Consider the following 25,739-nt stretch of genomic DNA (forward strand, 5'->3'; position numbering starts at 1 on the left):
ATATTTTCCCATTGTGACCTCACTTTAATGCTTGCAAGGTGTCGAGGACTCAGACCAGAGACCGTGGTCAGGGGGAGATGGTGGGAAGGCTGTTTAAACTCCAATAAAAAGCACCAATCTTCCTGTTGCTTTCTTGGGACGGGATTCAGGTCAGTGAAAATCAAGCAGTCAGGCCAGTCCCAGTCTTTACAAAGCTGCATGGTTTAAGGGAGCTGCTAGCACTTGGATGGAGCTCCATTGCAACCTTGGCTGGACTGGAGTTCGTAACCCCCAGAATTCTGAATGGCGACCCTGAGTGGAGATTGTGATCCCAAGCCTGGGAAGCCCTGACTGTGTGACTCGGAAAGATCCAGAGACAGTGACAAAAGTGACTTCAAAAGTAGTTCATCGGCTATGACATGTTCAGGAATATCCTGGGGATTGGAAATCTGTAATTGAAGTACAAACCTTCCTTTAGATCTTCATCAGGTGGGTAACTGATCAAAGAAGGAATCGAGAATGATCAAAACATTCTCACCCTCCCTTTAACTTTGTTCCTAGTGAAGAATCTCATTTTATATCTTATGCCTTCAGCAAGGTCATCCCCAACCCTGTAGGTGCCTTCAAATGTATTTGTAATGCTAACTTTGTTGTTTAAATATAATCTGTTCTTGAAAGCATCACAGATATACGATTACTTTTTGTAAATACACAGCTCCCCAACATGGGGTTTTTACAGTGGTGATGCCACACTGTCAGTTAATTCAATGTCACGACAAACTGGTAAACTTACACAAGTACTGAACAGACGAGAAAGACAAATCTTGGGTGTCTGAAACAAAGTGTAATCAAAGAACTTAGATTGAGATAGAAAGAAGCATCAATTGGAAGGCTACTCTGCTCACCTTCTCAAGGGGCCATTAGGGAAGGGGCAGTTACTGCTCAGCCTGCCAGCAATACCCATACACCGGACATAGGTTACAGACAGATGTTGGGGTGTGAACTACTGTGGTCTGGTGTTTACAGCTGACACAAGATAAAACTAGCTAGACAAACGTAACATAATTGTTCCTAATGTGTGATACACTCAAATCAAATTAAAGCACCTGCTTTGAAATTAAACTATCACATGCAGCAGCACGGTAGTTCAGCGGTTAGCACCGCTGCCTCACAGTGCCAGGGAACCAGGTTCGATTCCAGCCTGTGTGTGGAGTTTGCACATTCTCCCTGTGTCTGTGTGGGTTTCCTCCGGGTGCTCTGGTTTCCTCCTACAGTCCAAAGATGTGCAGGTTAGGTGAATTGGCCATGCTAAATTGCCCAGTGTTCAGCGATGTGTAGGTCAGGTGCATTAGTCAGGGATAAATATAGGGTAATAGGGTAGGGTAATGGATATGGGTGGATTACTCTTCAGAGGGTCAGTGTGGACTTGTTGGGCCAAAGGGCTGTTTCCACACTGTAGGGATTCTATTCTATGGATTCTTCATATGATTGCATGTGAACATGGATTTGTAAAATAATGCAATCATAACATTTAAAAGGCATCTGGATGGCTACATGAATAGGAAAGGATTAGAGGGATATGGCCAAGTGCTGGCAAATGGGACTAGATTAGGTTGGGATATCTGATCGGCATGGACGGGTTGTACCAAAGGGACTGTCTCCATGCTGTACACCTCTACGACTATCTACTTGTGATGAATCGCCTCCAATTCCATGGTTCTAATTTAACCTCCAAATCACACGAGGAGGAATGTATTTTAAAAAGACTCTAAAACTTTGGGTGTCAGAGATGCTGCACATTAACTCCACTTTCCCCTGATCATTATTCATGTTTCTATTTGAGCGGTAAAGTGTTTTGAGATGATCTGATGCCACGAGAAATGCTGTAAAAGCACAAGCTCTTTATTTCTTTTGAAGGACCTGGCACTACAAGCATCATTCTCCTTGGGATGGCGGCACAGTGGTAATATTATTGGCCTTGGAAATGAGATCCAACTATTGCTCTATGGACAGAAGTTCAAATCCCACCGCAGAAGCTGATGGAATTTAAATTCAGTTAACAAATAAATCTGGAATTAAAAGCTGGTCTCACGTGATTGCGACTATGAAACTACATCTAAGCTGCACCACTCAACTAACTTTTAATCAGTGCAGATAAGAGAGTTGATGGAAGTGAACATTAACAATGCAAGTTGTTGTAAAAAACCTTTGGTTCACTAAATAAAAACTGAAATAACTGCGCATGCTGTAAAATCAAAAACAAAAACAGAAGCTGTGAAGAGAAATCAAACTTAACGTTTTGTGTCCCGTGACCCATCCTCATAACTGAGGAAGGTCACCAGACCCAAAACGTTAACTTTGACTTCTCTTCACAGATGCTGCCAGATTTGCTGAGCTTTTCCAGCAACTTCTGTTTTGTACCTTTGGTTCAGTATTGCCCTTTCAGGAAGAAAATCCGCCGTCCCTACCTGGTCTGGCCTATACGTGACTCCAGACCCACAGCAATGTTGTCGACCCTTAACTACCCATGGAAATGGTTTACTCAGCAACTCATGTAGAAAACTGCCTCTGAAAAGTCAAGGAAAATATTTTTGCCCATGCCAACATTTTATTCCCTCCCGACTTCAAAGATTCATATCCAGCTTTATTTCCCAAGACTTTGATAACATCATTGGGAACCTCCTATTACTAATATCTACAGCTTTGTTTGAAAGATTACACTGTTACCTCTGCAAAGCTTTTGGTTTTCCATGTTATTGCCTTGGATAAACTGCAAATCTCCACTGGCATTTGCATTATAATTTTGACCGAGTTCATTCATTGGCGTAATTAGGTGTGTTGTTGCTGATTCCACCTGGTCAGCTTTCCAGCAAGCTAATAACATAATAAAAGCAAGGTGAGAATTAGAAGCTACAAGCATGGTATAAGCAGATGAGTCTCAAAAGTTAATTGAGTTGAATAGGAATTGAACTTAACAATTTTGGTTCATGCACAGGTGTGGTATGGGTCAAGCACAGGCAGGTGGGACTAGTTTGGTTTGGGAACATGGCTGGCATAGACTGGGTGGACTGAAGGGTCTGTTTCTGTGCTGTATGACTCTATGACACAGTACACTTAAAATACATTAATAGCATAAACAACCTGCACCCTGGAATGAGAAATAACAACTTTTAATCAGAACAACACTCAAAATATATACACTTGCAATTATGTAAAATATGTAATCTCTCTTACAACAGAGAGTACGCTTCAGATCTACTTAGTTGCTGTGTTGCACCCTAAGGCCTGGAGTATTGTATGCAGTTTTGGTCTCCTTCTTTAAGAAAAGATATACCTGCCATAGAGGGAGTGCAATGAATGTTCCCAATCCCTGGGATGGCAAGAGATTGAGTGAATTGGCTGCATTCACTGAAATTTCGAGGAATGAGAGGAGATCACACTGAATGTTATACAATTCTGACAGGGCTGTTCCAGGACATGGTCTCTTGATATGTAGAGAGAGGCACACATGCACACAATATATACACAGACAGACAATGACAAGGTAATTCCAGATAATTAAGACTGTCAACACATAAGTACAAACAGTGTGAGTAGAGTGGCACCAGGTTTAATAAAATATTCAATTTAGCCTGGTGCCACTCCTCACACTGCTTGTTGACATTCTTAACTACCTGGAATTATCTTGCCATTGTCTGTCTGCGTATATATTCTGTGCCTGTGCACCTCTCTCTACTTCACCTGACAAAGGCTTGTGATTTCAAATAAAGCTGTTGACCTATAACCTGGTGTTGCATATCTTCTGATTTTGACCACTCCAGTCCAACACCAGCATCTCCACATTTTGGACTGAGATGAGTAGGCATTTCTTCACTCAGATGGTGGTGAACCTGTGGAACTGTCTACCACAGAGAGCTGTGGAGGCCAAGTCACTGAGTCTTTTAAAGGAGAGCTGTATTTCTGGAAGCTAAAGGTGTTGAAGATATAGAGAGAAAGAATGGGTATATGGTATTGAGATAGAAGATCAGTCACAGTTATGTTAAATGGTGGAACAAGCAGGATGGGCCAAGTGGCTTACTAGCGCTTCTATTTTCTACGTATCTATGAAAGAAGATACTTAAATGCAAGTAATTTTGCCGATGATCTCAGCTCATGGTCTATACTTGCAGAGTGTGTGAGCTCAACATGACCAGCCACTGAATGAAATGGTTAGTATTCTGAATGCTCAGGAGTGACATATCAAGGATCAGAATTCCAATCAATGTCTTGCACTGTCAAGTGGAGTGACATGGTCCAGTGTTTATGCTTTCTGACAACAGTTTAGCTTGTGATTTAAGTAATCATGAGCAGTTGTAAAGTGGAAGCTGAAGTGCTGAAGTCCTGCAGAACCAAAGGTTCTGTTCTTTTTGGTTTTAATTTTTGACTCTTCCACTTGCTGGGGAGATAGCCTTATGGTTAGTGACCAGTCAAGCAGCTCGGAGTCGTGAGTGTGGTGCTGGAAAAGCACAGCCGGTCAGCCAGCATCCGAGGAGCAGGAGAATTGATGTTTCGGGCATAAACCCTTCATGAGGAATGAGTTCATTCCTGATGAAGAGCTAATACCTGAAATGCTGATTGTTCTGCTCCTCGGATGCTGCCTGACCTGCTGTGCTTTACCAGCACCACACTCTCGATTCTGATCTCCAGCATCTGCAGTCCTCACTTTCTCCAAGCAGCTAGGACCAAACTATAGGCATTGGCCACTGGCCAGGCACATTCCTGTCAACATTCTGAGAAAGGAATCAGTTAGAACTGTGACCCTCCCCCCATCAGAGAAGTTACTTTAAGAGCTCAAATTCCACCACAGGGTTTTTTTTAAAATTGAAGTTAACGAGGACTAAAAACAAATTAACCAGGAAAGCATGCAGATTACTATAAAACTTAACTTGTTCAGTAATAATGGTCAGTGAAGTGAGCCTTCCTTGTCTGACCTACATGATTGAAATCCCCTCTGAAGTAACCTCGTGAGCTCAGCTGTACCATTGCATGACAAAGACCAGATGATAACTAGAAATGGATTTGTTCCAAATGGGTATCTGACTGTCGCTTGGTCAAAAAAAAACCCTGAAACTCTTCTTTATCAATAAACTAAACACATTTTTATTTAACTGAGCAACTTTGCCAAGCCTTCAAACAACTTGCAGAAATATAACAATTAGACTTGATGATTGCTACATTTCAAAACATTAGCAGTGGCAGAAGGTGTTTGAGATAGACAGGTTTTTAATCAGTAAGAGAATCAAATTTATGAGGAAAAGACAGGAAAATGCAGTTGAGGATATGAGATCAGCTGTGATCTCATTGAATGGCAGAACAGAGATGATAGGCTGAAAGGCTTACTTCTGCTCTTACATCTTATGGTCTTACGGACTTAATTTGAAACAATGCTCTAAATGCAACACCTTACCTGAAGGGAACCGCCTGTGCTTCTGAAGAGACGATGAATCTACAAACGTCTGATGGCATTTGTCACATTTATAGGGTTTCTCTCCAGTGTGACGACGGAGGTGCACCTTCAGATGGGAGCTGCGGTAAAATGCTTTGCCACAAAAGCGGCAGGGGTAAGGGCGTACACCGGTGTGGGTTCGGCGATGTTCTTTGAGGTTCCATTTCTCCGCAAATGCCCTTCCACACTCCTCGCATGCAAAGGGCTTCTCACCCGTGTGTGTGCGGAGGTGCATCATTAAATGCTCTTTACGAATAAATCTCCTTTCACAATAATCACAGCTAAAACGCTTCTCTTTGTTACAGATCGGTGAGCTGGGATTCAACGTCCTTCTATTCTTATCACCGAGTCTAATTTGTGCTTTGGTGCTCTCCAAGTTCAACAGGTGCTCAAAGGTGCATGGTTCATCTTGGGAGAGATTACTGTCTAACTGTTGTAAACCATTGACCAAACCATCCCCAGGTATACTCCACCTTTCATGTTCAAGCTGAGAGTTTGGAAGATTACAGCATCCATTATCTGTAAGAACTCCATTAACTAAACCTGGGAACAAAAATAAACAAAAAGTGATTGATAATCCCCAAATGTAGCAGTGAACTAAATTGAAAAATAAGTTATTCTTACATTGGGATAGTTTAAAACAGTGGGTCCCAGTTTTTGGTTAAGGGGTAACAGATTTAAAACAGAGAAGAGGACAAATTACTTCTCAAAATCTGTGGAATTCACTCCCCAGAGTGTGGTGGTGCTGGGACACTGAATAAATTTGAGGAGGAGATAGACATATTTTAACCATTAGTGGATTTAACGGTTAGGAGGATTCGGGGAGGTACCTTGCATTGTTATTCACCAGGGAGAGGGAGAAGACATGGTGGATAGTGAGTCGATGTTAATATTCTAGGGCATGTCAAGATCGAAAAGCAGGCCATGTTCATGTTTCATCCTGGTAAACCATTTCTCAATCCTCTCCAAATCCTCCACATCCTTCTGGTAGCACGGCAACCAGAACTGTACACAATATGCCAAACGTGGCCTAACTAAAGTTTCATGCAACTGCAACATGAGTTGTAGTCACTTATTACACTCTATGTCCTGACCAATGAAGGCAAGCATGTCATTTGCCTTCATAACCACTTGTGTTCTCACTTTCAGGAACGGTAGATCTGAATGTCAAGATGCCTTTAAATGTTGATGCTACTAAGGGTTCTGCCATTTACTGCATACTCCCCTCCTGTATTAGATCTCCCAAAAAGCACCACCTTGCATTTGTCCGGTCTAAACTCCACCTTCTCTTTCTCTGCCCAAGTCTCCAGCCTATCTATATGCTGCTGTGTTCTCTGGCAAACCTCCTCACCATCACAGCTTTCCCGGTCTTTGCATCAGGCCACCTATATCGTCCTCCAAATAATTTTATATCACACACCATAGTACAGTCCCAGTTAAAGGGCTGCAAGATGGCGCAGTGATTAGCACTGCTGCCTCACATTGCCAGGTACCTGGGTTCGATTCCAACCTCGGGTGACTGCCTGTGTGGAGTGTGCACATTCTCCCCCTGTCTGCGTGGGTTTCTGCTGGGTTGTCCTTCAATGATGTCCCTACCACTAATGTAAGACTTATTGGTCGATACAGTCAACTCTACTATAATGCGCGTTTCTTAAACCCGAATTGGCGATAACGCAATTGAAGAATTTAGACCATTTTTTGTAGAATGTAAACTTTCCTTACCTGTACTGGCTATAACGTGATCCTGATCCCATCAGATTAAATGGCACTGTTATTACATGATTTTCTTTTAACGAGGGATTCTATCATTCGCTGATCCATGCGGAACACCATTGGCCACAGATCTACAATCTGAAAAACATCCTTCCACTGCTACTGTCTTCTATGACTAAGCCAGTTCTGAATCCATCTTACCAGCTCACCATTAATTCCAAGTGACTTCAGCTTTTGCATCAGCCTGCTACGCAGATCAGTGTCAAAGACCTTGCTAAAGTGCACACAGACAACATCTACTGCCTTGCCCTCATTATTCATCTTTGTCACTACCTCAAAAAACTCAATCAAGTTTCTAAGACACAACCTTCCCCACACAAAGCTATGCTGTTTATCGCTAATAAGTCCATATATTTTCAAATGTGAATAAATCCTATCTGTAAGAATCTTCCCCAATAATTTCCCAACCACTGATATAAGCTCACAAGTCTATAATATCCTGGATCATCCCTGTTCCCTTCTTAAACAAAGAAACAACACTGGTTATTCCCCAGTCTTCCAGGACCTCTCCTGTGACTAAAGAAGGTACAAAGATTTCATATAAGGCCCTAGCAATGACCTCCCTCAGTATTCTGGGATAAATTCCATCCGGTCCTGGAGACTTACCTACCTTAATGCTTTTCAAATAACTGCTCTGAACACACACACACACACACACACACACACACACACACACAAACAATTTCTCTCCCAAACAAGCTCTGGCACTAAGGGAGTCCCAGTCAACATGGGCAAAGTTAAAATCACCCACAACAATAACAATTTTCCATCTTGTTTCCTTACCTGTCTGTTCCTCCATCACCTATGGCTATTGGGTAGCCTGTAGTACAATCCCAAAGTGATTACATCTTTCCTATTCCTGAGATCTATCAGTATGGCCTTGCTGAATGAGCTCTCCAAGGTGTTCTCCCTCAGTACAGCTGTGATATTCTCCAGTATCAGCAAGTCCCCCATCTCTTTTACATCCCTCTCTAACTGGAATCTTCTCCCACCAGCATAAAACGTCAACTCCAGGAATAAAAAATGTCAACTCCATGGGACTATTGATTTAAGATAAAAGGGATAAAGTTTAAAGGAGGTGAGAGGCAGCTTTTTTTTTAAGTGCCTGGATTTTGCTGTTATGAGTGGTAGCGGAGGCAGATACAATAGCAAGGTTTAAGAGACATCTTGACAGATACATGACTAGAGAAGGAACAGAGGGACACTGACCACAAAGAAGCAAAAGGATTTTAGTTTAGAAAGGCATCATGTGTCAGCATAATCTTGGTGGGCTGAAGGGCCTGTTCCCGTGCTGTATTGTTCTTTGTTATGCTCCAGTTACCTTCTTTAGTCACAGGAGAGGTACCGGAAGACTGGAGAATAACTGGAGCAGGCTTGAGGTGCTGAATGACCTACTCCTGCTCCTAGTTCTTCTGCTGTTATGTACTGGGGAATGACAGGGAAGATGTCAAATGGTTTGCTTCATCAGTTTGCCACTTCCTCGGTCATGTACCATTTCCCAAATGGGCTGCGACAATACTGCAGGACAATCAGCAGGAAACACGTACACAACTGTGACTTCTTCCTGGGTTTGCTGCCTTTGACTTGCAAACCAGCAGTGTACAGGAATGCTTGGCATAGTAATATTCTACCTCCCTCCATTCTAGAACATAGAATATAGAACATAGAACAATACAGCACAGAACAGGCCCTTCGGCCCACAATGTTGTGCCGAACTTCTAACCTAGATTAAGCACCCATCCATGTACCTATCCAAATGCCGCTTAAAGGTCGCCAATGATTCTGACTCTACCACTCCCACGGGCAGCGCATTCCATGCCCCCACCACTCTCTGGGTAAAGAACCCACCCCTGACATCTCCCCTATACCTTCCACCCTTCACCTTAAATTTATGTCCCCTTGTAACACTCTGTTGTACCCGGGGAAAAAGTTTCTGACTGTCTACTCTATCTATTCCTCTGATCATCTTATAAACCTCTATCAAGTCACCCCTCATCCTTCGCCGTTCCAACAAGAAAAGGCCGAGAACTCTCAACCTATCCACATACGACCTATTCTCCATTCCAGGCAACATCCTGGTAAATCTTCTCTGCACCCTCTCCAAAGCTTCCACATCTTTCCGAAAGTGAGGCGACCAGAACTGCACACAGTACTCCAACTGTGGCCTAACCAAAGTCCTGTACAGCTGCAACATCACGACTCTTGAATTCAATCCCTCTGCTAATGAACGATAATACTCCATAGGCCTTCTTACAAACTCTATCCACCTGAGTGGCAACTTTCAAAGATCTATGTACATAGACCCCAAGATCCCTCTGTTCCTCCACCTGACTAAGAACCCTACCATTAACCCTGTATTCCGCATTCTTATTTGTTCTTCCAAAATGGACAACCTCACACTTGGCAGGGTTGAACTCCATCTGCCACTCCTCAGCCCAGCTCTGCATCATATCTAAGTCCCTTTGCAAACGACAAATGCCCTCCTCACTGTCCACAACTCCACCTATCTTCGTATCATCTGCAAATTTACTGACCCACCCTTCGACTCCCTCATCTAAGTCATTAATAAAAATTACAAACAGCAGAGGACCCAGAACTGATCCCTGCGGAACTCCACTTGTAACTGGGCTCCAGGCTGAATATTTACCATCTACCACCACTCTCTGACTTCGACCGGTTAGCCAGTTTTCTATCCAATTGGCCAAATTTCCCTCTATCCCATGCCTCCTGACTTTCCACATAAGCCTACCATGGGGAACCTTATCAAATGCCTTACTAAAATCCATGTACACTACATCCACTGCTCTACCCTCATCCACATGCTTGGTCACCTCCTCGAAGAATTCAATAAGACTTGTAAGGCAAGACCTACCCTTCACAAATCCGTGCTGGCTGTCCCTAATCAAGCAGTGTCTTTCCAGATACTCATAAATCCTATCCCTCAGTACCCTTTACATTACTTTGCCTACCACAGAAGTAAGACTAACTGGCCTGTAATTCCCGGGGTTATCCCTATTCCCTTTTTTGAACAGGGGCACAACATTCGCTACTCTCCAGTCCCCTGGTACCACCCCCGTTGCCAGTGAAGACGAGAAGATCATTGCCAACGGTACTGCAATTTCCTCTCTTGCTTCCCACATAATCCTAGGATATATCCCGTCAGGCCCGGGGCACTTGTCTATCCTCAAGTTGTTCAAAATGTCCAACACATCTTCCTTCCTGACAAGTATCTCTTCTAGCTTAACAGTCCGTTTCATAGTCCACTAGACCACCTGAATATGCAATTCTTTCAAACCACAGACATTGCAGAAGTATCGCTCTCAAGATGACTCTGCCATCCTCACCCACTTCCTGTGAAGAAACGCACAAACTTTCAAATTCACAGCTAAAACTGGGTATTTAATGTCCACGAATGTGAGCATACTGAGTGACAGAGCTAATGTGTTTACACTCAGTTCTTATCCTCTAGCTCTGCTCATATTTTGTGGTCTCCTGTTCCTTTAATTTTGTAAATCTCTCTCTATTTCCGAGTCTCCACTGCCAAATGACAACAACCTCTTGTCCAGCTTTTCGAAATCTGGTTCTTTCTCCTCCTACAGTCAGTGCAGCCTGTACAAATTTAATGATTTGCCCTTCACCTCACATTACCTGCCTCCATTCCATATTTTCTAACTTGAATTTTTAAACAAAGCATTTTCTAAGCAGTTTTTAATCCCAAAACACTTTAGTCCCACTGTTATTGTCAGCAGGAGTAACCAGGACAAGAAAACTGACCAATGATTGCAACTGAAAACCAAACACAATCTTCAACGCACAAGTGCCCTGGCCAACCTGTGGTTACAAACTTAACAAACAGCATGCTATCATCAGCTCAACCTCTTCCAGAATCTAAATGCATCAGTGTCAAAAATAATATTGTGCTTGACTTAAGTATTGAACTTATAAATAATTGAAAATGTCTGGAATTCGTATACTACATGTTTTAGTGTTGTGTCGAAATCATGGAATTCCCTCGTGACAGCACATGGACCACAGCTCAACATTTTCTGAAGGACACCTAGGGATGGGGAATAAATGGTCATTCAGCCAGTCACATCCACATACTATGAATGGATGCGTTTTTAAAGAAAAGCTTTGATTTTAATGACCTCTTGTGCAACAATAAAGCAACAGCAAGAACAAATTATAAGTTGATCTTGTTGCATGTTTGTTAGTTGTAATTCATCTCCTCCAACAGAAAGAATTCACTGAGGGTACAATGGAGTATACTGTACAAGGAAAACTTTGAAATATCAAATGACACTTTCATACCTCCCTTATAGTTTCTACCATTTATGTGAAGTGTACACAAGGCAATATATTGTTTTCATCACCTTAGCACTGAATAGAAACATTAAGCAAGACCAGGTGTGCCAGGTGGTTCTCTCTAAAGACAGACCATTGCTTTTGTATTATATTAACACAAACAGAAAGTGCTGGAGAAACTCAGCAGGTCTGACAGCATTTGTGAAGTCAGAAACAGGAAATTAACAAATAGGTGGCATGGTGGCTCAGTGGTTAGCAATGCTGCCTCACAGTGCCAGGTTTGATCCCAGCCTGGGTGACCATCTGTGTGGATTTTGCACATTCTCTCTGTGTCAATGTGGATTTCCTCCGGGTGCTCTGGTTTCCTCCCACAATCCAAAGATGTGCAGGTCAGGTGAACTGGACACGCTAAATTGCATGTCGTGTTCAGGGATGCGTAGGTTAGGTGCATTAGTCAGGGGAAATGTAGGGTAGCGGAATGGGTCTGGGTGGAAAACTCTTCTGCAGGTTGGTGTGGACTTGTTGGGCCAAATGGCCTGTTTCCACACTGTAGGGATTCTACGAAGAGTCAAATCATACTGGACTAGAAACAGAAACTCTCTCTGTTGACAGAGTTTTTTATTTGTTCATGGAAATGGGCATCAGTGGGTGAGCATTTATCGTCCATCCCTAACTGTCCAGAGGGCAGTTAAGAGTCAACCACACTGTTGTGGATCTGGAGACTGGGTAAAGATGGCAGATTACCTTCCCTAACGGATATTGGTGAAGTTAACAGATAGATACTTAGTGGTTACACGGTCGACAATAGGTCGACTGCATATAAAAATTGCATATTTTATTGAATTCAAACTTTATGATTTGCCATGGTGGGACTCAAACCCATATCTCAGAATATTAGCCTGGATTGGTTCTAGATTATGAGACCAGTGACATTACCATGTCATCACCTCCGTGATGCTGCCAGTTTTGATTCACTTTTATCTTGTGGCTGTCCAAAATAGCCACAATACAGGTTAGGAAACAGTCTCCATCAAATTTATCCAACTTGTGACGATATGCGAAGTTCAAGAAAAAAATAATACAAGTACAACAAAGAGAAGGAATGATGTAATTTTAAGATAATGATTGTGGTCACCTGGCAGGAAAACACTTCAGGTCAGAAAGTGAAGACTGTACATACAATGGCCAGTAGATGGCATCTGTGAGCTTAAAAACTTTGAAATATTTATAGAGTCATACAGTACAGACCCTTCGGTCCACCCAGTCCATATTGACCATGTTCCCAAACAAAACTCGGCCCACCTGCCTGCTCCTGACCCATATCCCTGCAAACCTTTTCTATTCATGTACTTATCCAAATGTCTTCGCAATGTTTTAACTCTACCTGCATCCACCACTTTGTCTGGCAGTTCATTCCACATCCAAACTACCTGCTGTATGAAAAAGTTATCTCCCTTTTAAATCTTTCTCCTCTCACCTTAAAAATATGCTCTCTAGGTATGAACTCCCCAGCTTTAGGGAAAAGAAGTTTGCCATTCGCCTTGTCTATGCCCCTCATGATTTTAGAAATCTCTGTAGGGTCACCCCCCAACCTCCTATGATGCAACAAAATAGGTCTCAGCCTATCCAGCCTGTCCTTGTAACTCAAACCCTCCAATTCCTACAACATCCTGGCTAATCTTTTTTGAACCCTCTCCAGTTCAATAATATCTTTCCTATAATAGGACAACCAGAAAATGCACATAGGACAGAACTCTCACCAATATCCAGTACAACTTCAATATGACGTTCCAACTCCTGTACTCAATGGTCTGAGCAATGAAAGTTAGCATGCTAAATGTTTTCTGTAACTGCAAAACAATTTTCAAAGAATCATGTCCCTGAACCGCTTGGTCTCGCTGTTCGACATCACTACCCAGGGCCCTGCCATTAACTGTAAAAGCCCTGTCCTTCTTTGTTTTACCAAAACGCATCACCTCGCATTTATCCAAATTAAACTCTATCTGCCATGCCTATTGATCGAGACCTCTTTGTAATCTTAGATAACTTTCTTCACTGTCCATTACATTTCACAACTTTGAAGAGATTTATACATCAAGGATTCAAGGCACCATACTTAAGACAGCTGGTCTCATAATTTGCACAGGCGTCCGGTATGCAGGAATGATTGAAAATACTATGGGATTTGGTTAATTAATTCAAACTGAAATGCAAGAGTAGGATAAGGAAAAAGATTCAAATTAGTAAAAGATAAATTGCAATTAATATCAGGAAATTATCTTGAAACAGGATGACAACTACTCCATGATCACCCCACACTGCAATGATAACCTTTTTACCAGCACATCCATCTCCTTATATACACGTGACTTGCTGTTTTCACCCTAATCCCTGACAATACACACAAGGACTTCAGATTTTGTCACATGAATCGAGACAATCCTTCCAGCCGTTTATCAAACTCTTTGTCCTTGTCCCAACAAACTTTTCCTGTTCTCAGGGTTTTCCCTCTTCAAGATCTGACCCTGCTTCTACCTCTGGTTTTGATTTCGTCACGTGCCCTTCTTGTCCACAAGATCCAGCTCGTGCTCCCTTCACCCTATGCCCACAAACCTAACCAACCTCTCATCCTGACTGTGTTAGCTCATATCGGAAAATGTTCCTTCTCAAGCACAGCTCCCTCTCCCTCTCTAATGAGCTGGCATCCAAGTACTTCACCTTGGGACCACTGGAATGCAAGCGACAGTGAGGGGAGCCAACTAAGTCTGTGGACCTCAGTCTACCAGTTTAGAGACTCAGTAAATAGGAGCAGGAATAGGCCATTCAGCCCTTTGAGTCTGCTCCACGATTCAATATGATCATGGCTGATCATCCATTTCAATCTCCTGTTCCTGTTACTCCCCATACCCCTTGATGCCTTTAGCCCAAGTAACTCTTTCTTGAAAACATTCAATGTTTTGGCCTCATCCACTTTTTGTGACAGAGAATTCCACAGGCTCACCACTCTCTGAGTGAAGAAATTTCTCATCTCACCACTAAATGGCTTCAATTCCCCTCTGGTTAAAAGATGTGCAGGGACTTTAGATAAATACAAAGTTGCGAGATGAACACAAGAGGTGATACTTACCTGAAGAAAGGATAGGTTATGATTCTGAAGGCAACTATGAGCAACACAACTCCTCCGAAGCCCCATTCAGAAGAAGAAAGGCAAAAGTGGAACGGGGGCAAGGAGATTTTCAAGTGTGAAATTGGTTTACCAGTGTTTGCAGCTTTCTTTATTTCTAAGTCATTGCTAGCTCATCACATCACTTTGACCTGCATGAAGCAGCCTCTGAAAAGTCAACATTAAGACAACACTCCATTCCTTCAAAAAGACCATAAGTAGGCTACTTGGCTTCTCGAGCCTGCTCTGCCATTCAATAAGATCATGGCTAGTCTGACATTCCTCAATGTCCACTTTCCTGTCCTTTCCCCTGAAATCCTTGACTGAACAAGAACCTACCACAGTCTTAAATGTACACAAGGATTCTGCCCCACAAGCTCTCCGTGGCAAAGAGTTCCAAAGACTCTCAGCCTTTTGAGAGAAGAAATTCCTCCTCAACTCAATCTTAAAATGGCACCCCTTGATCCTCTGGTCCGAGACTCTCCCATGAGGGGGATCATCCTCTCAGCACTTAGTCTGTGAAGCCCCTTAAGAATCCAATATGTTTGTCTGCAGTATATTCTTCCAAATAACATTAAGTTGATCACATTACAAGCTTACTTACATCTGTTAGTTATATAATTAAGAATTAAATCCCTACACAGCCAGCTTCCAACATCTGTGACATATATTTGAAAGGAGAAAAACGGAGACCATATTGTTAATGACCAAACTGCTGTTTGTTTTAGAAAGACAGCAGGTCAGTAATCACTGTAACAGAATAGGGCAACATGATGGCATGACCATTGAAAAATATTTTACCATGAAGTTACTCAACAGACAGTTTGAGCATTATCCTTCATCATCATAAATACATACATAATTTGTTTCACTTAAATTTAACCACAGCCTTGTTTCTCATCTTCACGCTTATCACATGATCTGTAAGTTTTGAGTTTCCATTGTGTTGCATCTGTTTGCACACCTGCTCTGTTTTTGATCAGACTTTATAAATTTCTATAAGGTCACCTCTCAGCCTTTGACACACCAGGGAACAAAGCCCTACCCTAGTTAGCCCCTCCCCATAACTCAAACCCTCCAGTCCCGGCAACATCCTTACAAATCTTTTCTCGCCCTCTCAAGAATAGCCACATCCTTCCCAGCTCATCACAGCACTTTGACCTGCATGAAGCAGCCTCTGAAAAATCAACATTAAGACAACACTCCTGACCAGTGTGTGTAACAATCTAAAAGTGGCCTCACCAATGTCCTGTACAGCTGCAGTATGACATACCAACTCCTGTAGTCAAATGCTTTGACCAATGAGGCAAGCATGCCAAACACCTTCTTCACCCCCTGTCCACCCGTGACTCCACTTTCAAGAAACTATGCACCAGCACCCCAGGTCTCCTTGTTCAACCACACTCCGCAGGACCCTACAGGTTAGGTTGAAAGGCCGGGGTCTTCTTCCTTGGTTAGGGGAATCCAAAGCTAGAGGACATGGGTTTAAGGTGAGAGGGGAAAGACACAAAAGAGACCTAAGGGGCAACTTTTCCCCACAGAGGGTGGTACGGGTATGGAATGAGCTGCCAGAGGACGTGGTGGAGGCTGGTACAATTGCAACATTTAAAAGGCATCTGGATGGGTATATGAATAGGAAGGGTTTAGAGGGATATGGGCCAAGTGCTGGGAAATGGGACTAGGTCAGATTGGAATGCCTGGTCAGCATGGACAAGTTGGACTGACAAATCTGTTTCCATGCTGTATGAATCTATAACTTTATAAGTCTATACAATGCCCTAATATGTATCACAATGTTGATCTTAGGAGTATGAGGTCAGAGGAAAGGCCTGTGATGATAATGATGAGCTCAGCTAGTGGCACAGTGGTTAGCACTGCTGCCTCACAGCGCCAGAGACCCGAGTTCGATTCCTGCCTCAGGCGACTCTCTGTGTGGAGTTTGCACATTCTCCCTGTGTCTGCGTGGGTTTCCTCTGGGTGCTTCGGTTTCCTCCCACAGGTTAGGTGAATTGGCCATGTTAAATTGCCCGTAGTGTAAGGTGAAGAGGTAAATGTAGGGGAATGGGTCTGGGTGGGTTACGCTTCAGCGGGTCGGTGTGGACTTGTTGGGCTGAAGGGCCTGTTTCCACACTGTAAGTGATCTGTAAGCTAGTGTGATATTGAGAAACCACAAAAACTTCAACGTCTGGGGTGGCACGGTGGCTTAGTGGTTAGCACTGCTGCCTTACAGCACCAGGGACCCAGGTTCGATTCCAGCCTCAGGCAGCTGTCTGTGTGGAGTTTGCACATTCTCCCAGTGTCTGCGTGGGTTTCCTCCAGGTGCTCCAATTTCCTCCCACAGTCACAAAGATGTGGAGGTCAGGTGAATTGGCCATGCTAAATTGCCCGTAGTGTTAGGTGCAGTAGTCAGAGGGAAGTGGGTCTGGGTGGGTTAGTTTTCAGAGGGTCAGTGTGGACTGGTTGGGCCAAAGGGCTTGTTTCCACACTGTAGGAAATCTAATCTAGTCTCCTAAGAAGAGATGAAGAAAGGATCATTGCTAATTGCTATTCACTGCACTCGACTGAAATTGTCAACGTCAGATAAATTTGAGATTTTGCTCAGCAATAGGCTGTGTAGGGTGATGTAATAAGAAAATAAGTCACTTGGTTGCCCTGTCAAGGCAAACGTCCACATGTACAGAACTGAACCATAGGTTCACGGGAGAAGGGAAAAGTGGGTACCTCAGGGCATACTGAATTTATAAGGTTGTCAGTGAGATCATTCCTTAAATCCATTCACATAAAGGTTTAGCAAAGCATGGAATCACTGTTCAGCTGTCAAATCATTCATATTTACCATAAGACCATTACCTTTATTTCCTGATGAGTTGAATTGCCTGTTTTCAATGCTAGCTTCATCACAACGGTCTTGCATGTGTCGTTCCATTGCTTCCACCCCCTCTATACGCACGAATATTGCATTCTCAAGTTTACAGCACACTGAAAAACACAAAAGCTGAATGACTGGTGCATCACATTCACAACGACACACCATACATCAAACATTGACTGAGTAAGAGTTAACAACACTGCAATTGTATGTTTCCCTCTGAGCTGCAATGGCTCAGATGGCCATACAAGAAGCAAGATTATGAACAACGTTTTCCTAAAATCAGTTCCTGGAGATTAATAGGCCAGCGAGCAGTGACACAAATGTTATGAATGTAGGTTTAATAAGATGTTATTGTTTTAGGAATGTCTCTTTAATTCCAGGTATAACAGAGCAGGGAGCAGAGTCTGGGATCTGTTACGAATTCTCCTGCCTGAGCTGCCTGGTAACCACAGGGAGAAGGGGCCTTGGGTAACACTCTCCAAGAGAGCAGTACCTGCAGGAGCAGCTGGACTAACCATGCACAGAGTTTCTGCTTCAGAACTGTCATTTGGGCAGGAAGTGAAAAAGGCTCAGAGAGAGTGAGAGTGAGAGGAGAGAGATTCAAGAGATAAGACAGAAGGGGTGGGAGTAGGAAAGGGGAATGAAAAGGGAAGCGGGAGGGAGAAAGAGAAAGAAAAAAAGAGAGAGGGGGGAGGCAAGAGAGAGAGAGAGATGAGACACAGAATGAGATGGGGAAACTGGGAGGCGGGTTTTTGGAATTCAGCAAGAGAGACAGAAGAGTTGGGAAATGGGGGGCTGGTGAAGGGGGTGGGGAGGAGAATGAGAGAGAAGAGAGAGAGGGAAAGAGAGAAGAGAGAAAGGGATAGAGAGTGGAGAGAGAGAGAGAGTGGAGAGAGAGAGAGAGAGAGAGAGAGAGGGAGAGAGAAAGAGAGAGAGAAAGAGACTAGGGGAAATTGGGGAACAGACACGCCATGGGAAAAGAAGGTAGAGTGAAAGGGGCAAAGGGAGATTGGGCATGGGGAAGAAAGGAGAGCTAGGATGGTGGGAGATCTCAAAGACTGCAAGTCATTGGTCAGATCAGAAAGTTCACTGCTTTTCTGTGGACAACCAAGCAGAATGCGGAAGAAACAGACTTTGTGGTTGAAGAGTTGTATTCCCTGGAATTCCGAAGATTCATGTTGAAGGAATTGTTACAGGTCACAGTTCAGGACTGCTTTGGAAAGTGAGAGAAGGCCCTTTGACAGTCACTCAATGTTATGGTTTGGTCAAATGACTGAACCACACCCTGTGATACCTGGGCTGATATTGAACTGGCTCCTGTAAGGACTGCAGTATCCCAGAAAATGGGCAGATAAGCATGACTGAGGCATGGGATTTTCAGTCATTAAGGGGGCAATATATTTTCTGTGATTTTGAGCAACTAATTGCTTACTCAGTAACGCTTAGTTGATTAAATAAAAACAAAGATATGCGGCTGCTGTAAATCAGAGACAAAAACTGAAATCGCTGGAGAAACTCAGCAGGTCTGGTAGCATCTGTGGAGAGAAAGCAAAATTAACATTTCGGGTTCGGTTAACTTTGATCAGTGACTCTGATAGCAGCTGGGAGAAAGTGGTATTTATGATGAAGTCAAAATGGAGTTTGGTGGTGAGAGGAGGATATTTGAAGACAAAGCCCAGACAGTGAGAGAGAAAGATATGGAAGGCTTAGGTAAACATCAGTATTATGGATGGCTAGCCAGGTCAGAAGAGGAGATGAATAAGTGATACTGAGAGCTAAGGGGAGTCGACAATGGGTGGCCTGTGCTGAAAACAAAGCATGTAATGTGATGTGAGAGTGGGTGAAAATGGGTTAGCTGTGCTAAAAGCAGCCCATGACACAATGGGATGGGTAAAAAGACATGGAAGGGTGGTATCAAGCTCTAAGATTATCAAACTCAGTGTTGCGTCTGAGAGGGTGCAAGGACCCCAAGTGGAAAACGAGATGCTGTTCTTAATAGTTTGCACTGAGCTTCACTGGAACACTGCAGCAAGCCCAGGACACAGATGTTAGCGTGGGAACATGGTGGGGTAGTGAAGTGGCAGGCAACTGGAAGATCTGGTCAGTTTTACAGACAGAATGCAGGTGTTTTTCAAACTAGTCACCCAGTCCGTCTTTTCTCTCCTAACGTAGAGGAGACCACATTGTGAACAGCAAATGCAGCAGACTAGATGGGATGAAGTACAGGCAAATCACTGCTTCACCAGAGGGGGTGTGGAGAATGTATGGACCAGGGTGTCCAGCAGTGATGTTTACACTAATGAATGTCAAGGACTGATAGTTATATTGTCTCTTATTAGAGATGGTCATTGCCTGGCATTTGTGTGGCGCGAATGTTACTTGCCACTTGTCAGCCCAAGGCTGGATAATGTCCAGATCTTCTTGTATTTGAACATGGAGTGCCTCAGTTTCTGAGGAGTCTTGAGTGCTGCTGAACATTATACAATCATCAGCAAACATCTCCACTTCTGACCTTATGATCGAGGGAATGGATATTGATGAAGCGGCTGAAGATGGTTGGCCTGAGGACACTATTCTGAGGAATTCCTGCAGGGATATCTTGGAACTGAGATAACTGACCAACAACAACAACCATCCTCTTATGTGCCAGGAAGACTCTAACCACTGGAGAGTTTGCCTCCTGATACTCATTGATTTCAGTTTTGCTAAGGCTCCTTGATGCCACACTCTGTAAAGTACAGCTTTGATGTCAAGGGCTGTCACTCTCCCCTCCCCTCTGGAATTCAGCTTTTTTGTCCATGTTCAAACCAAGACCAGGAGCTGAGTGGCCCTGTTGAAACACAAACTGAGCATCACTGAGCAGATTATTGCTGAGCAGTTGCTGCTTGATAGCACTGTTGATGACCCCTTCCATCACTTTACTGATGCTCAAGAGTAGACTAATGGGGCAGTAACTGGCTGGGTTAGCTTTGTACTGCTTTTTGTTTACAGGACATATTTGAGCAATTTTCCATATTATTGGGTAGACGCCACTGTTGTGACTGTACTGGAACAACATTTTAAAGGGGAGCAGTAAGTTCTGGAGCTCAAATCTTCAGTATTATTGTTGGAATGTTGCGAGGGGCCAATACTTTGCAGCATCCAGTGGCTCCAACTGTTTCTTGATCTCACGTGGAGTGAATCAATTTGGCTGAAAGCTGCTGTGATGCTGTAGATCACTGGAGGCAGCCAAAATGGATCATCCATTTGACCCTTCTGCCTGAAGATTGCTGCGAATACTTCAATCTTATCTTTTGCACTGATATGCTGGGCTCTCCCATCATTGAGAATGGGGAAAATTGTGGAGTCTCTTCCTCCTATGTTTAATTGTCCACTACCATTCATGACTGGATGTGGCAGAACTGCAGAGCTTAGATCTGATCCATTGGTTGTGGGATCACTTCGCTCTGTCTATCACTTGCTGCATCAGCTGTTTGGCATGCAAGTAGTCCTGTCTGATAGTTTGACACCTCATCCTTCAGGTATGCCTGGTGCTGCTCCTGGCATGCCCTCCTGCACTCTCCATTGAACCAGGGTTGATCCCCTGGCTTGATGGTAATGATTGAGTTGTGACATATAATTTTATAAAACATGAACACACTGTTTGTAAAGTTATTGACAGGGACGGAAGTTGAGGTTTTTTTGCAACCATGTTGAGCCTTCATTCAAAATTATACAAGTTTCTTGGCTTTCTGAGAAATAAAGGATTACAATTAGTCTTAGACGTTAGTGGGTCTTAGACCTCGCAAGAAATGATGATAAAGTGCCTGCAATAAGTTCAATTGCATGTGAGAAGTCTTTTCATAACATAATTAATCATTAAATAATCAATGCTTGAATCCAGGTTAAATACTACCGAATTAGTATTGAAGTGCAAAACTAAAAAAAAAGACTTCCACAGAAGTGTTAGTAATCACACAAGGTGTCCCTTCGCTTCTGCCGAGTGAAATACTTCCTCATTTGAAACAATGCTCTAAATGCAACACCTTACCTGAAGGGAACCGCCTGTGCTTCTGAAGAGATGATGAATCTACAAACGTCTGATGGCATTTGTCACATTTATAGGGTTTCTCTCCAGTGTGACGACGGAGGTGCACCTTCAGATGGGAGCTGCGGTAAAATGCTTTGCCACAAAAGCGGCAGGGGTAAGGGCGTACGCCGGTGTGGGTTCGGCGATGTTCTTTGAGGTTCCATTTCTCCGCAAACGCCCTTCCACACTCCTCGCATGCAAAGGGCTTCTCACCCGTGTGTGTGCGGAGGTGCATCGTTAAATGCTCTTTACGAATAAATCTCCTTTCACAATAATCACAGCTAAAACGCTTCTCTTTGTTACAGATCGGTGAGCTGGGATTCAACGTCCTTCTATTCTTATCACCGAGTCTAATTTGTGCTTTGGTGCTCTCCAAGTTCAACAGGTGCTCAAAGGTGCATGGTTCATCTTGGGAGAGATTACTGTCTAACTGTTGTAAACCAGTGACCAAACCATCCCCAGGTAAAGTGTCTCCTTCGTCAACTCGACAATCATTCTCAAGCCAAACATTTTGAGGATCGGAAAGTTCAGTTTTTGGTTGAACATCAGTAACTGAATCTGTTTTATAATAAAAAAGAGAAAAGTTCAAAGATCCACGGATGGGTTTCATAGAATGTTAGGAAATCTCTGATGGGCTGTGAGGCTCCTTTGAATTTGATGAAACATACTAGTCACTGACGAACAGTGTTAGAGTCGAAGCCATACACGACAATGGGCTAGATGTGTATCTCAATCAGTCACCAAATGTCACACAACAGACTAGATCCTGTGTTGCACTAACAATCGTACATATGAGCAACAAAAATGTACACTTACGAGCAGAACCTGTGTTACTGGTACAACGTACAAATGTGAGATTGAATTTTCAAACCTTGTGGAGTTGAAAAGAAAGAGGAACTATCAGATGAATGTGGAGCTCAACACAAGACCGAAATTGTCCAATCTGGATTCACTCATCTCATTAATAACTCATCAAATATAACACCATGCTCTGAAAGGCAGGTGCCCAGTGGGTGTGGGCCGGGTCTGTCAGGTGCCCAGTGGGTGTGGGCCGGGTCTGTCAGGTGCCCAGTGAGGGTGGGACAGGACTGGCAGGTGCCCAGTGAGGGTGGGACAGGACTGGCAGGTGCCCTGATGGGGGTGGGGCAAGACTGGCAGGTGCCCAGTGGGGTGGGACAGTACTGGCAGGTGCCCTGATGGGGGTGGGGCAAGACTGGCAGGTGCCCAGTGGGGTGGGACAGTACTGGCAGGGGAATGTTTGGTCTTTTCCTTGCCCGAGCTGTCTGTGGACAACAAAATTTGTGACCCACTATTATTTATAAAACTAAGATTTGGAATAATGTTAATCTTTGCAAGATTCATTGAAATATTAGCAGTTTTAGCGTGTTCGTTCTTCCAAGCAAAAGAAAAGCTAATGTTATAACAGTGGTCATATATTATTGAACCAAGAAAAAGACGATCATCAGGACATAAGCTCTGAGAATAAAGCTCAGTTTCAAAGAGTTGATTGTGATTGAGGGGTCCATTGTAACTGAATTGGTCTTGAGAGGTCATGAATTCAGAATATTTTACATCTAACATATTGCAGATAAATGTTTCTTCTTCCTGTACCAGCACCTGCACGCTCGAGTACAGTGGTGAAATACCTTCATCAGAAACATTACACCCACATGGACATTCACCTCTGCTGAAGCAACACATGGTCACCTGACTTTAACATCTTCAAAGAAAACATATCCACATGCTTTATATCTATTAGTGAAATTGCACAACTGAAATATTCTTTGGCAAACAAAAATAAAATAACCCCTGAATAATATCCACATACAGTTTTCAGGTCACCATTACTGTCATTTTCACCAGTTTGTTGCCATTTCAAGATGTTCTGAATCAGAGTTCAGGTTGTTATATGTTTCAGAATTGAAAACTGTGGAGATTTACTCTGTTTCTTAAACTGTCACTCATAAAAACTATTTAAAACGATGGGCAGGTCTCCTACCTCGCAGGGGTGTCTTCATCTGATCAGAGTTATAGTGTGATTGAATTTCTGCAGCATTCCTGTAGCACGGCTCCTCTTCAGCTGGGGCAGGACAAAATGGTTTGGTGAAGCGGAGAAATTTAAACATTAGCAAATAAAAATAGAACCGTAATACAAAAAACAAAGACCATAAAAAGGAAAGTGAAAGTAGGCCATTCAACCCATCGAATCTACTCTGCTAGTGAGATCATGGCTAATCTGACAATCCTCAACTCCACTTTCCTGCCTTTTCCCATGGCCCTCAATTTCCTTACACATTTAAAATCTGCCTATCTCAGCCTTGAGCGTGCTTACTGACCTAGCCTCTGCTGCCACAACAGTTTAGTTCCTTCTTTCCCCAAAGCTGGTGCCAGTGTCTCATGAACCATGGCAAACGATCCATCTCCATCTATGAATTCTATGTATAATGCTACTAACTTTTTCCTAATTTTCTCATTGAGTATTTTCTGGATATGTTCAATTTATTCTCTCTAACTGCCATTATATCAACAAAGGGGAGTTAATGAGGACCAATGCACCCAGATTGACAAGAATTTTGACTTTTAAAGAAATTAGCTGCAATGTAGTCAGAAATGTAATTTAATTTAGATTAGTATAGACTAATTAGTATAACATCAAAGAGCCAAAAGAATATGTGATAAGCAGACCACTATGCAGATCAGAAGAGATCCAACATATTAAGTCTATGGGTTTTTAATTCTAGTAAGGGCAACTAAGGTACTGAATTTCAATTGTCAAGTGCTGGCAGTAAATATAAAGAGCAGGTATTTGTGCCTTACAAAGTGTTGCACACGTAAGACTATTGCATGTTCTGAGCACTAGGGGAATATATAAGTACTCATGGGGCAATGGAGGTTGACAAGGAGAGAGATACAGGGTTTGGGATTTCACGTTACGGAGTAAGCTTAAATTAAGAGAGGTTATAAACAATTGAAAAGTTTTGAGGTCACAAAGTGAGACAATTTGAGCAGGCAATTCACTGCATTGAAGTGCTCAAAGGTCAGAGAATGTACTTTTGAAATTGAGAAAATTCTGAACAGGAGAGGAGACAAAAGCATCATTTTCCACTCACCTGGGTCTGGCTCTTCTTCAGTTTTTATTCTTTGTTTCTGTTGCACTGAACATGCCTGGGGCGACTCAACGTTGTTGTATGCAGAAATATTGCTGGTTTTCCCTCCAGCTGGTGTGCTTTTATGCCAAGGTCTGTTTACTTCTTCATCCCCGTGCCAGATGAACAGTTCATGTGCGGGTTCAATTGAGCGACACACTTTGTAATAGAGCTTTCCACTAAATTGGGAAAGGATCAGATTTGTCTCTCCTGGGGTCTTAGCAAGATTCACAAACCTGCATCATCAAGTACAGAATTTTCTCATTACACACAAGTCACCAGTTAATCTTTCCTCGAGTCATCAGAACAACATTCTACATGTTCTATTTTCTATTTTTGCACTAGTGCCATACTCTTTTTAATGATGTTTACTCAATAAACAAATAATGAGACCGATAATTTTGGAATGAAGGTCTTAAGATCTTGAGTATTCCTTTGCAGCAGGAAAATAAGAGAACAATCAAGTGTGGAACACCAGGAAAACAACAGTGATTTCATGGTGCAAAAATAGTTTTTGTCACTGGAGCTACAACAGCACCTGAAAAACGTATATCAAGTATGATGAGATCCAAGAACAGCATACACACTGGCCTGGTTAGGATCAAAATATTACCACTGAAGAATCACAAACTGCAGCTGACACAATGCCTTGACCTCAACAGGCCCACAGGAATCAAGTTAAAAGCTTCCTTTGGCACGAGGCTTCACCCACCTTCCTCGTAACAACTGTCTTTTCAAACTACTGAGTGTGCAAGCTCAAAGTAGACAGGCGGGAGGCTGGAAGAACACAGCAAGCCAGGCAGCATCAGGAGGTGGAGAAGTTGAAGTTTCAGGTTGTAACCCTTCATCAGGGCTGGGGGTGGGTGTAGGGGGAGCTGCAGATAAAGGGGGGTGGTGAGTGCAGGGTGGTGAAGTGGGGTTAGGTGAAAAGGGTAAAGGGTACGACC

General features: G+C 43.1%; 1 protein-coding gene across 1 annotated transcript in view; it reads right to left on the bottom strand.

The window, feature by feature from the left end:
• The window catches only part of LOC140493391 (uncharacterized), a 57,049-nt gene that overhangs the window by 17,547 nt on the left and 13,763 nt on the right, over positions 1 to 25,739 (bottom strand). The window contains exons 5-10 of the mRNA XM_072591784.1: positions 24,757 to 25,028; positions 23,646 to 23,726; positions 21,608 to 22,204; positions 17,556 to 17,684; positions 5,426 to 6,007; positions 2,707 to 2,853 (exon numbers count right to left, since the gene is read on the bottom strand). Coding sequence (XP_072447885.1) covers positions 2,707 to 2,853; positions 5,426 to 6,007; positions 17,556 to 17,684; positions 21,608 to 22,204; positions 23,646 to 23,726; positions 24,757 to 25,028 — 1,808 coding nt within the window. The remainder of the gene's footprint in view (positions 1 to 2,706; positions 2,854 to 5,425; positions 6,008 to 17,555; positions 17,685 to 21,607; positions 22,205 to 23,645; positions 23,727 to 24,756; positions 25,029 to 25,739) is intronic.

This window comes from Chiloscyllium punctatum, chromosome 22 (genome assembly GCF_047496795.1).
Source record: "Chiloscyllium punctatum isolate Juve2018m chromosome 22, sChiPun1.3, whole genome shotgun sequence".
NCBI lineage: Eukaryota > Metazoa > Chordata > Chondrichthyes > Orectolobiformes > Hemiscylliidae > Chiloscyllium > Chiloscyllium punctatum.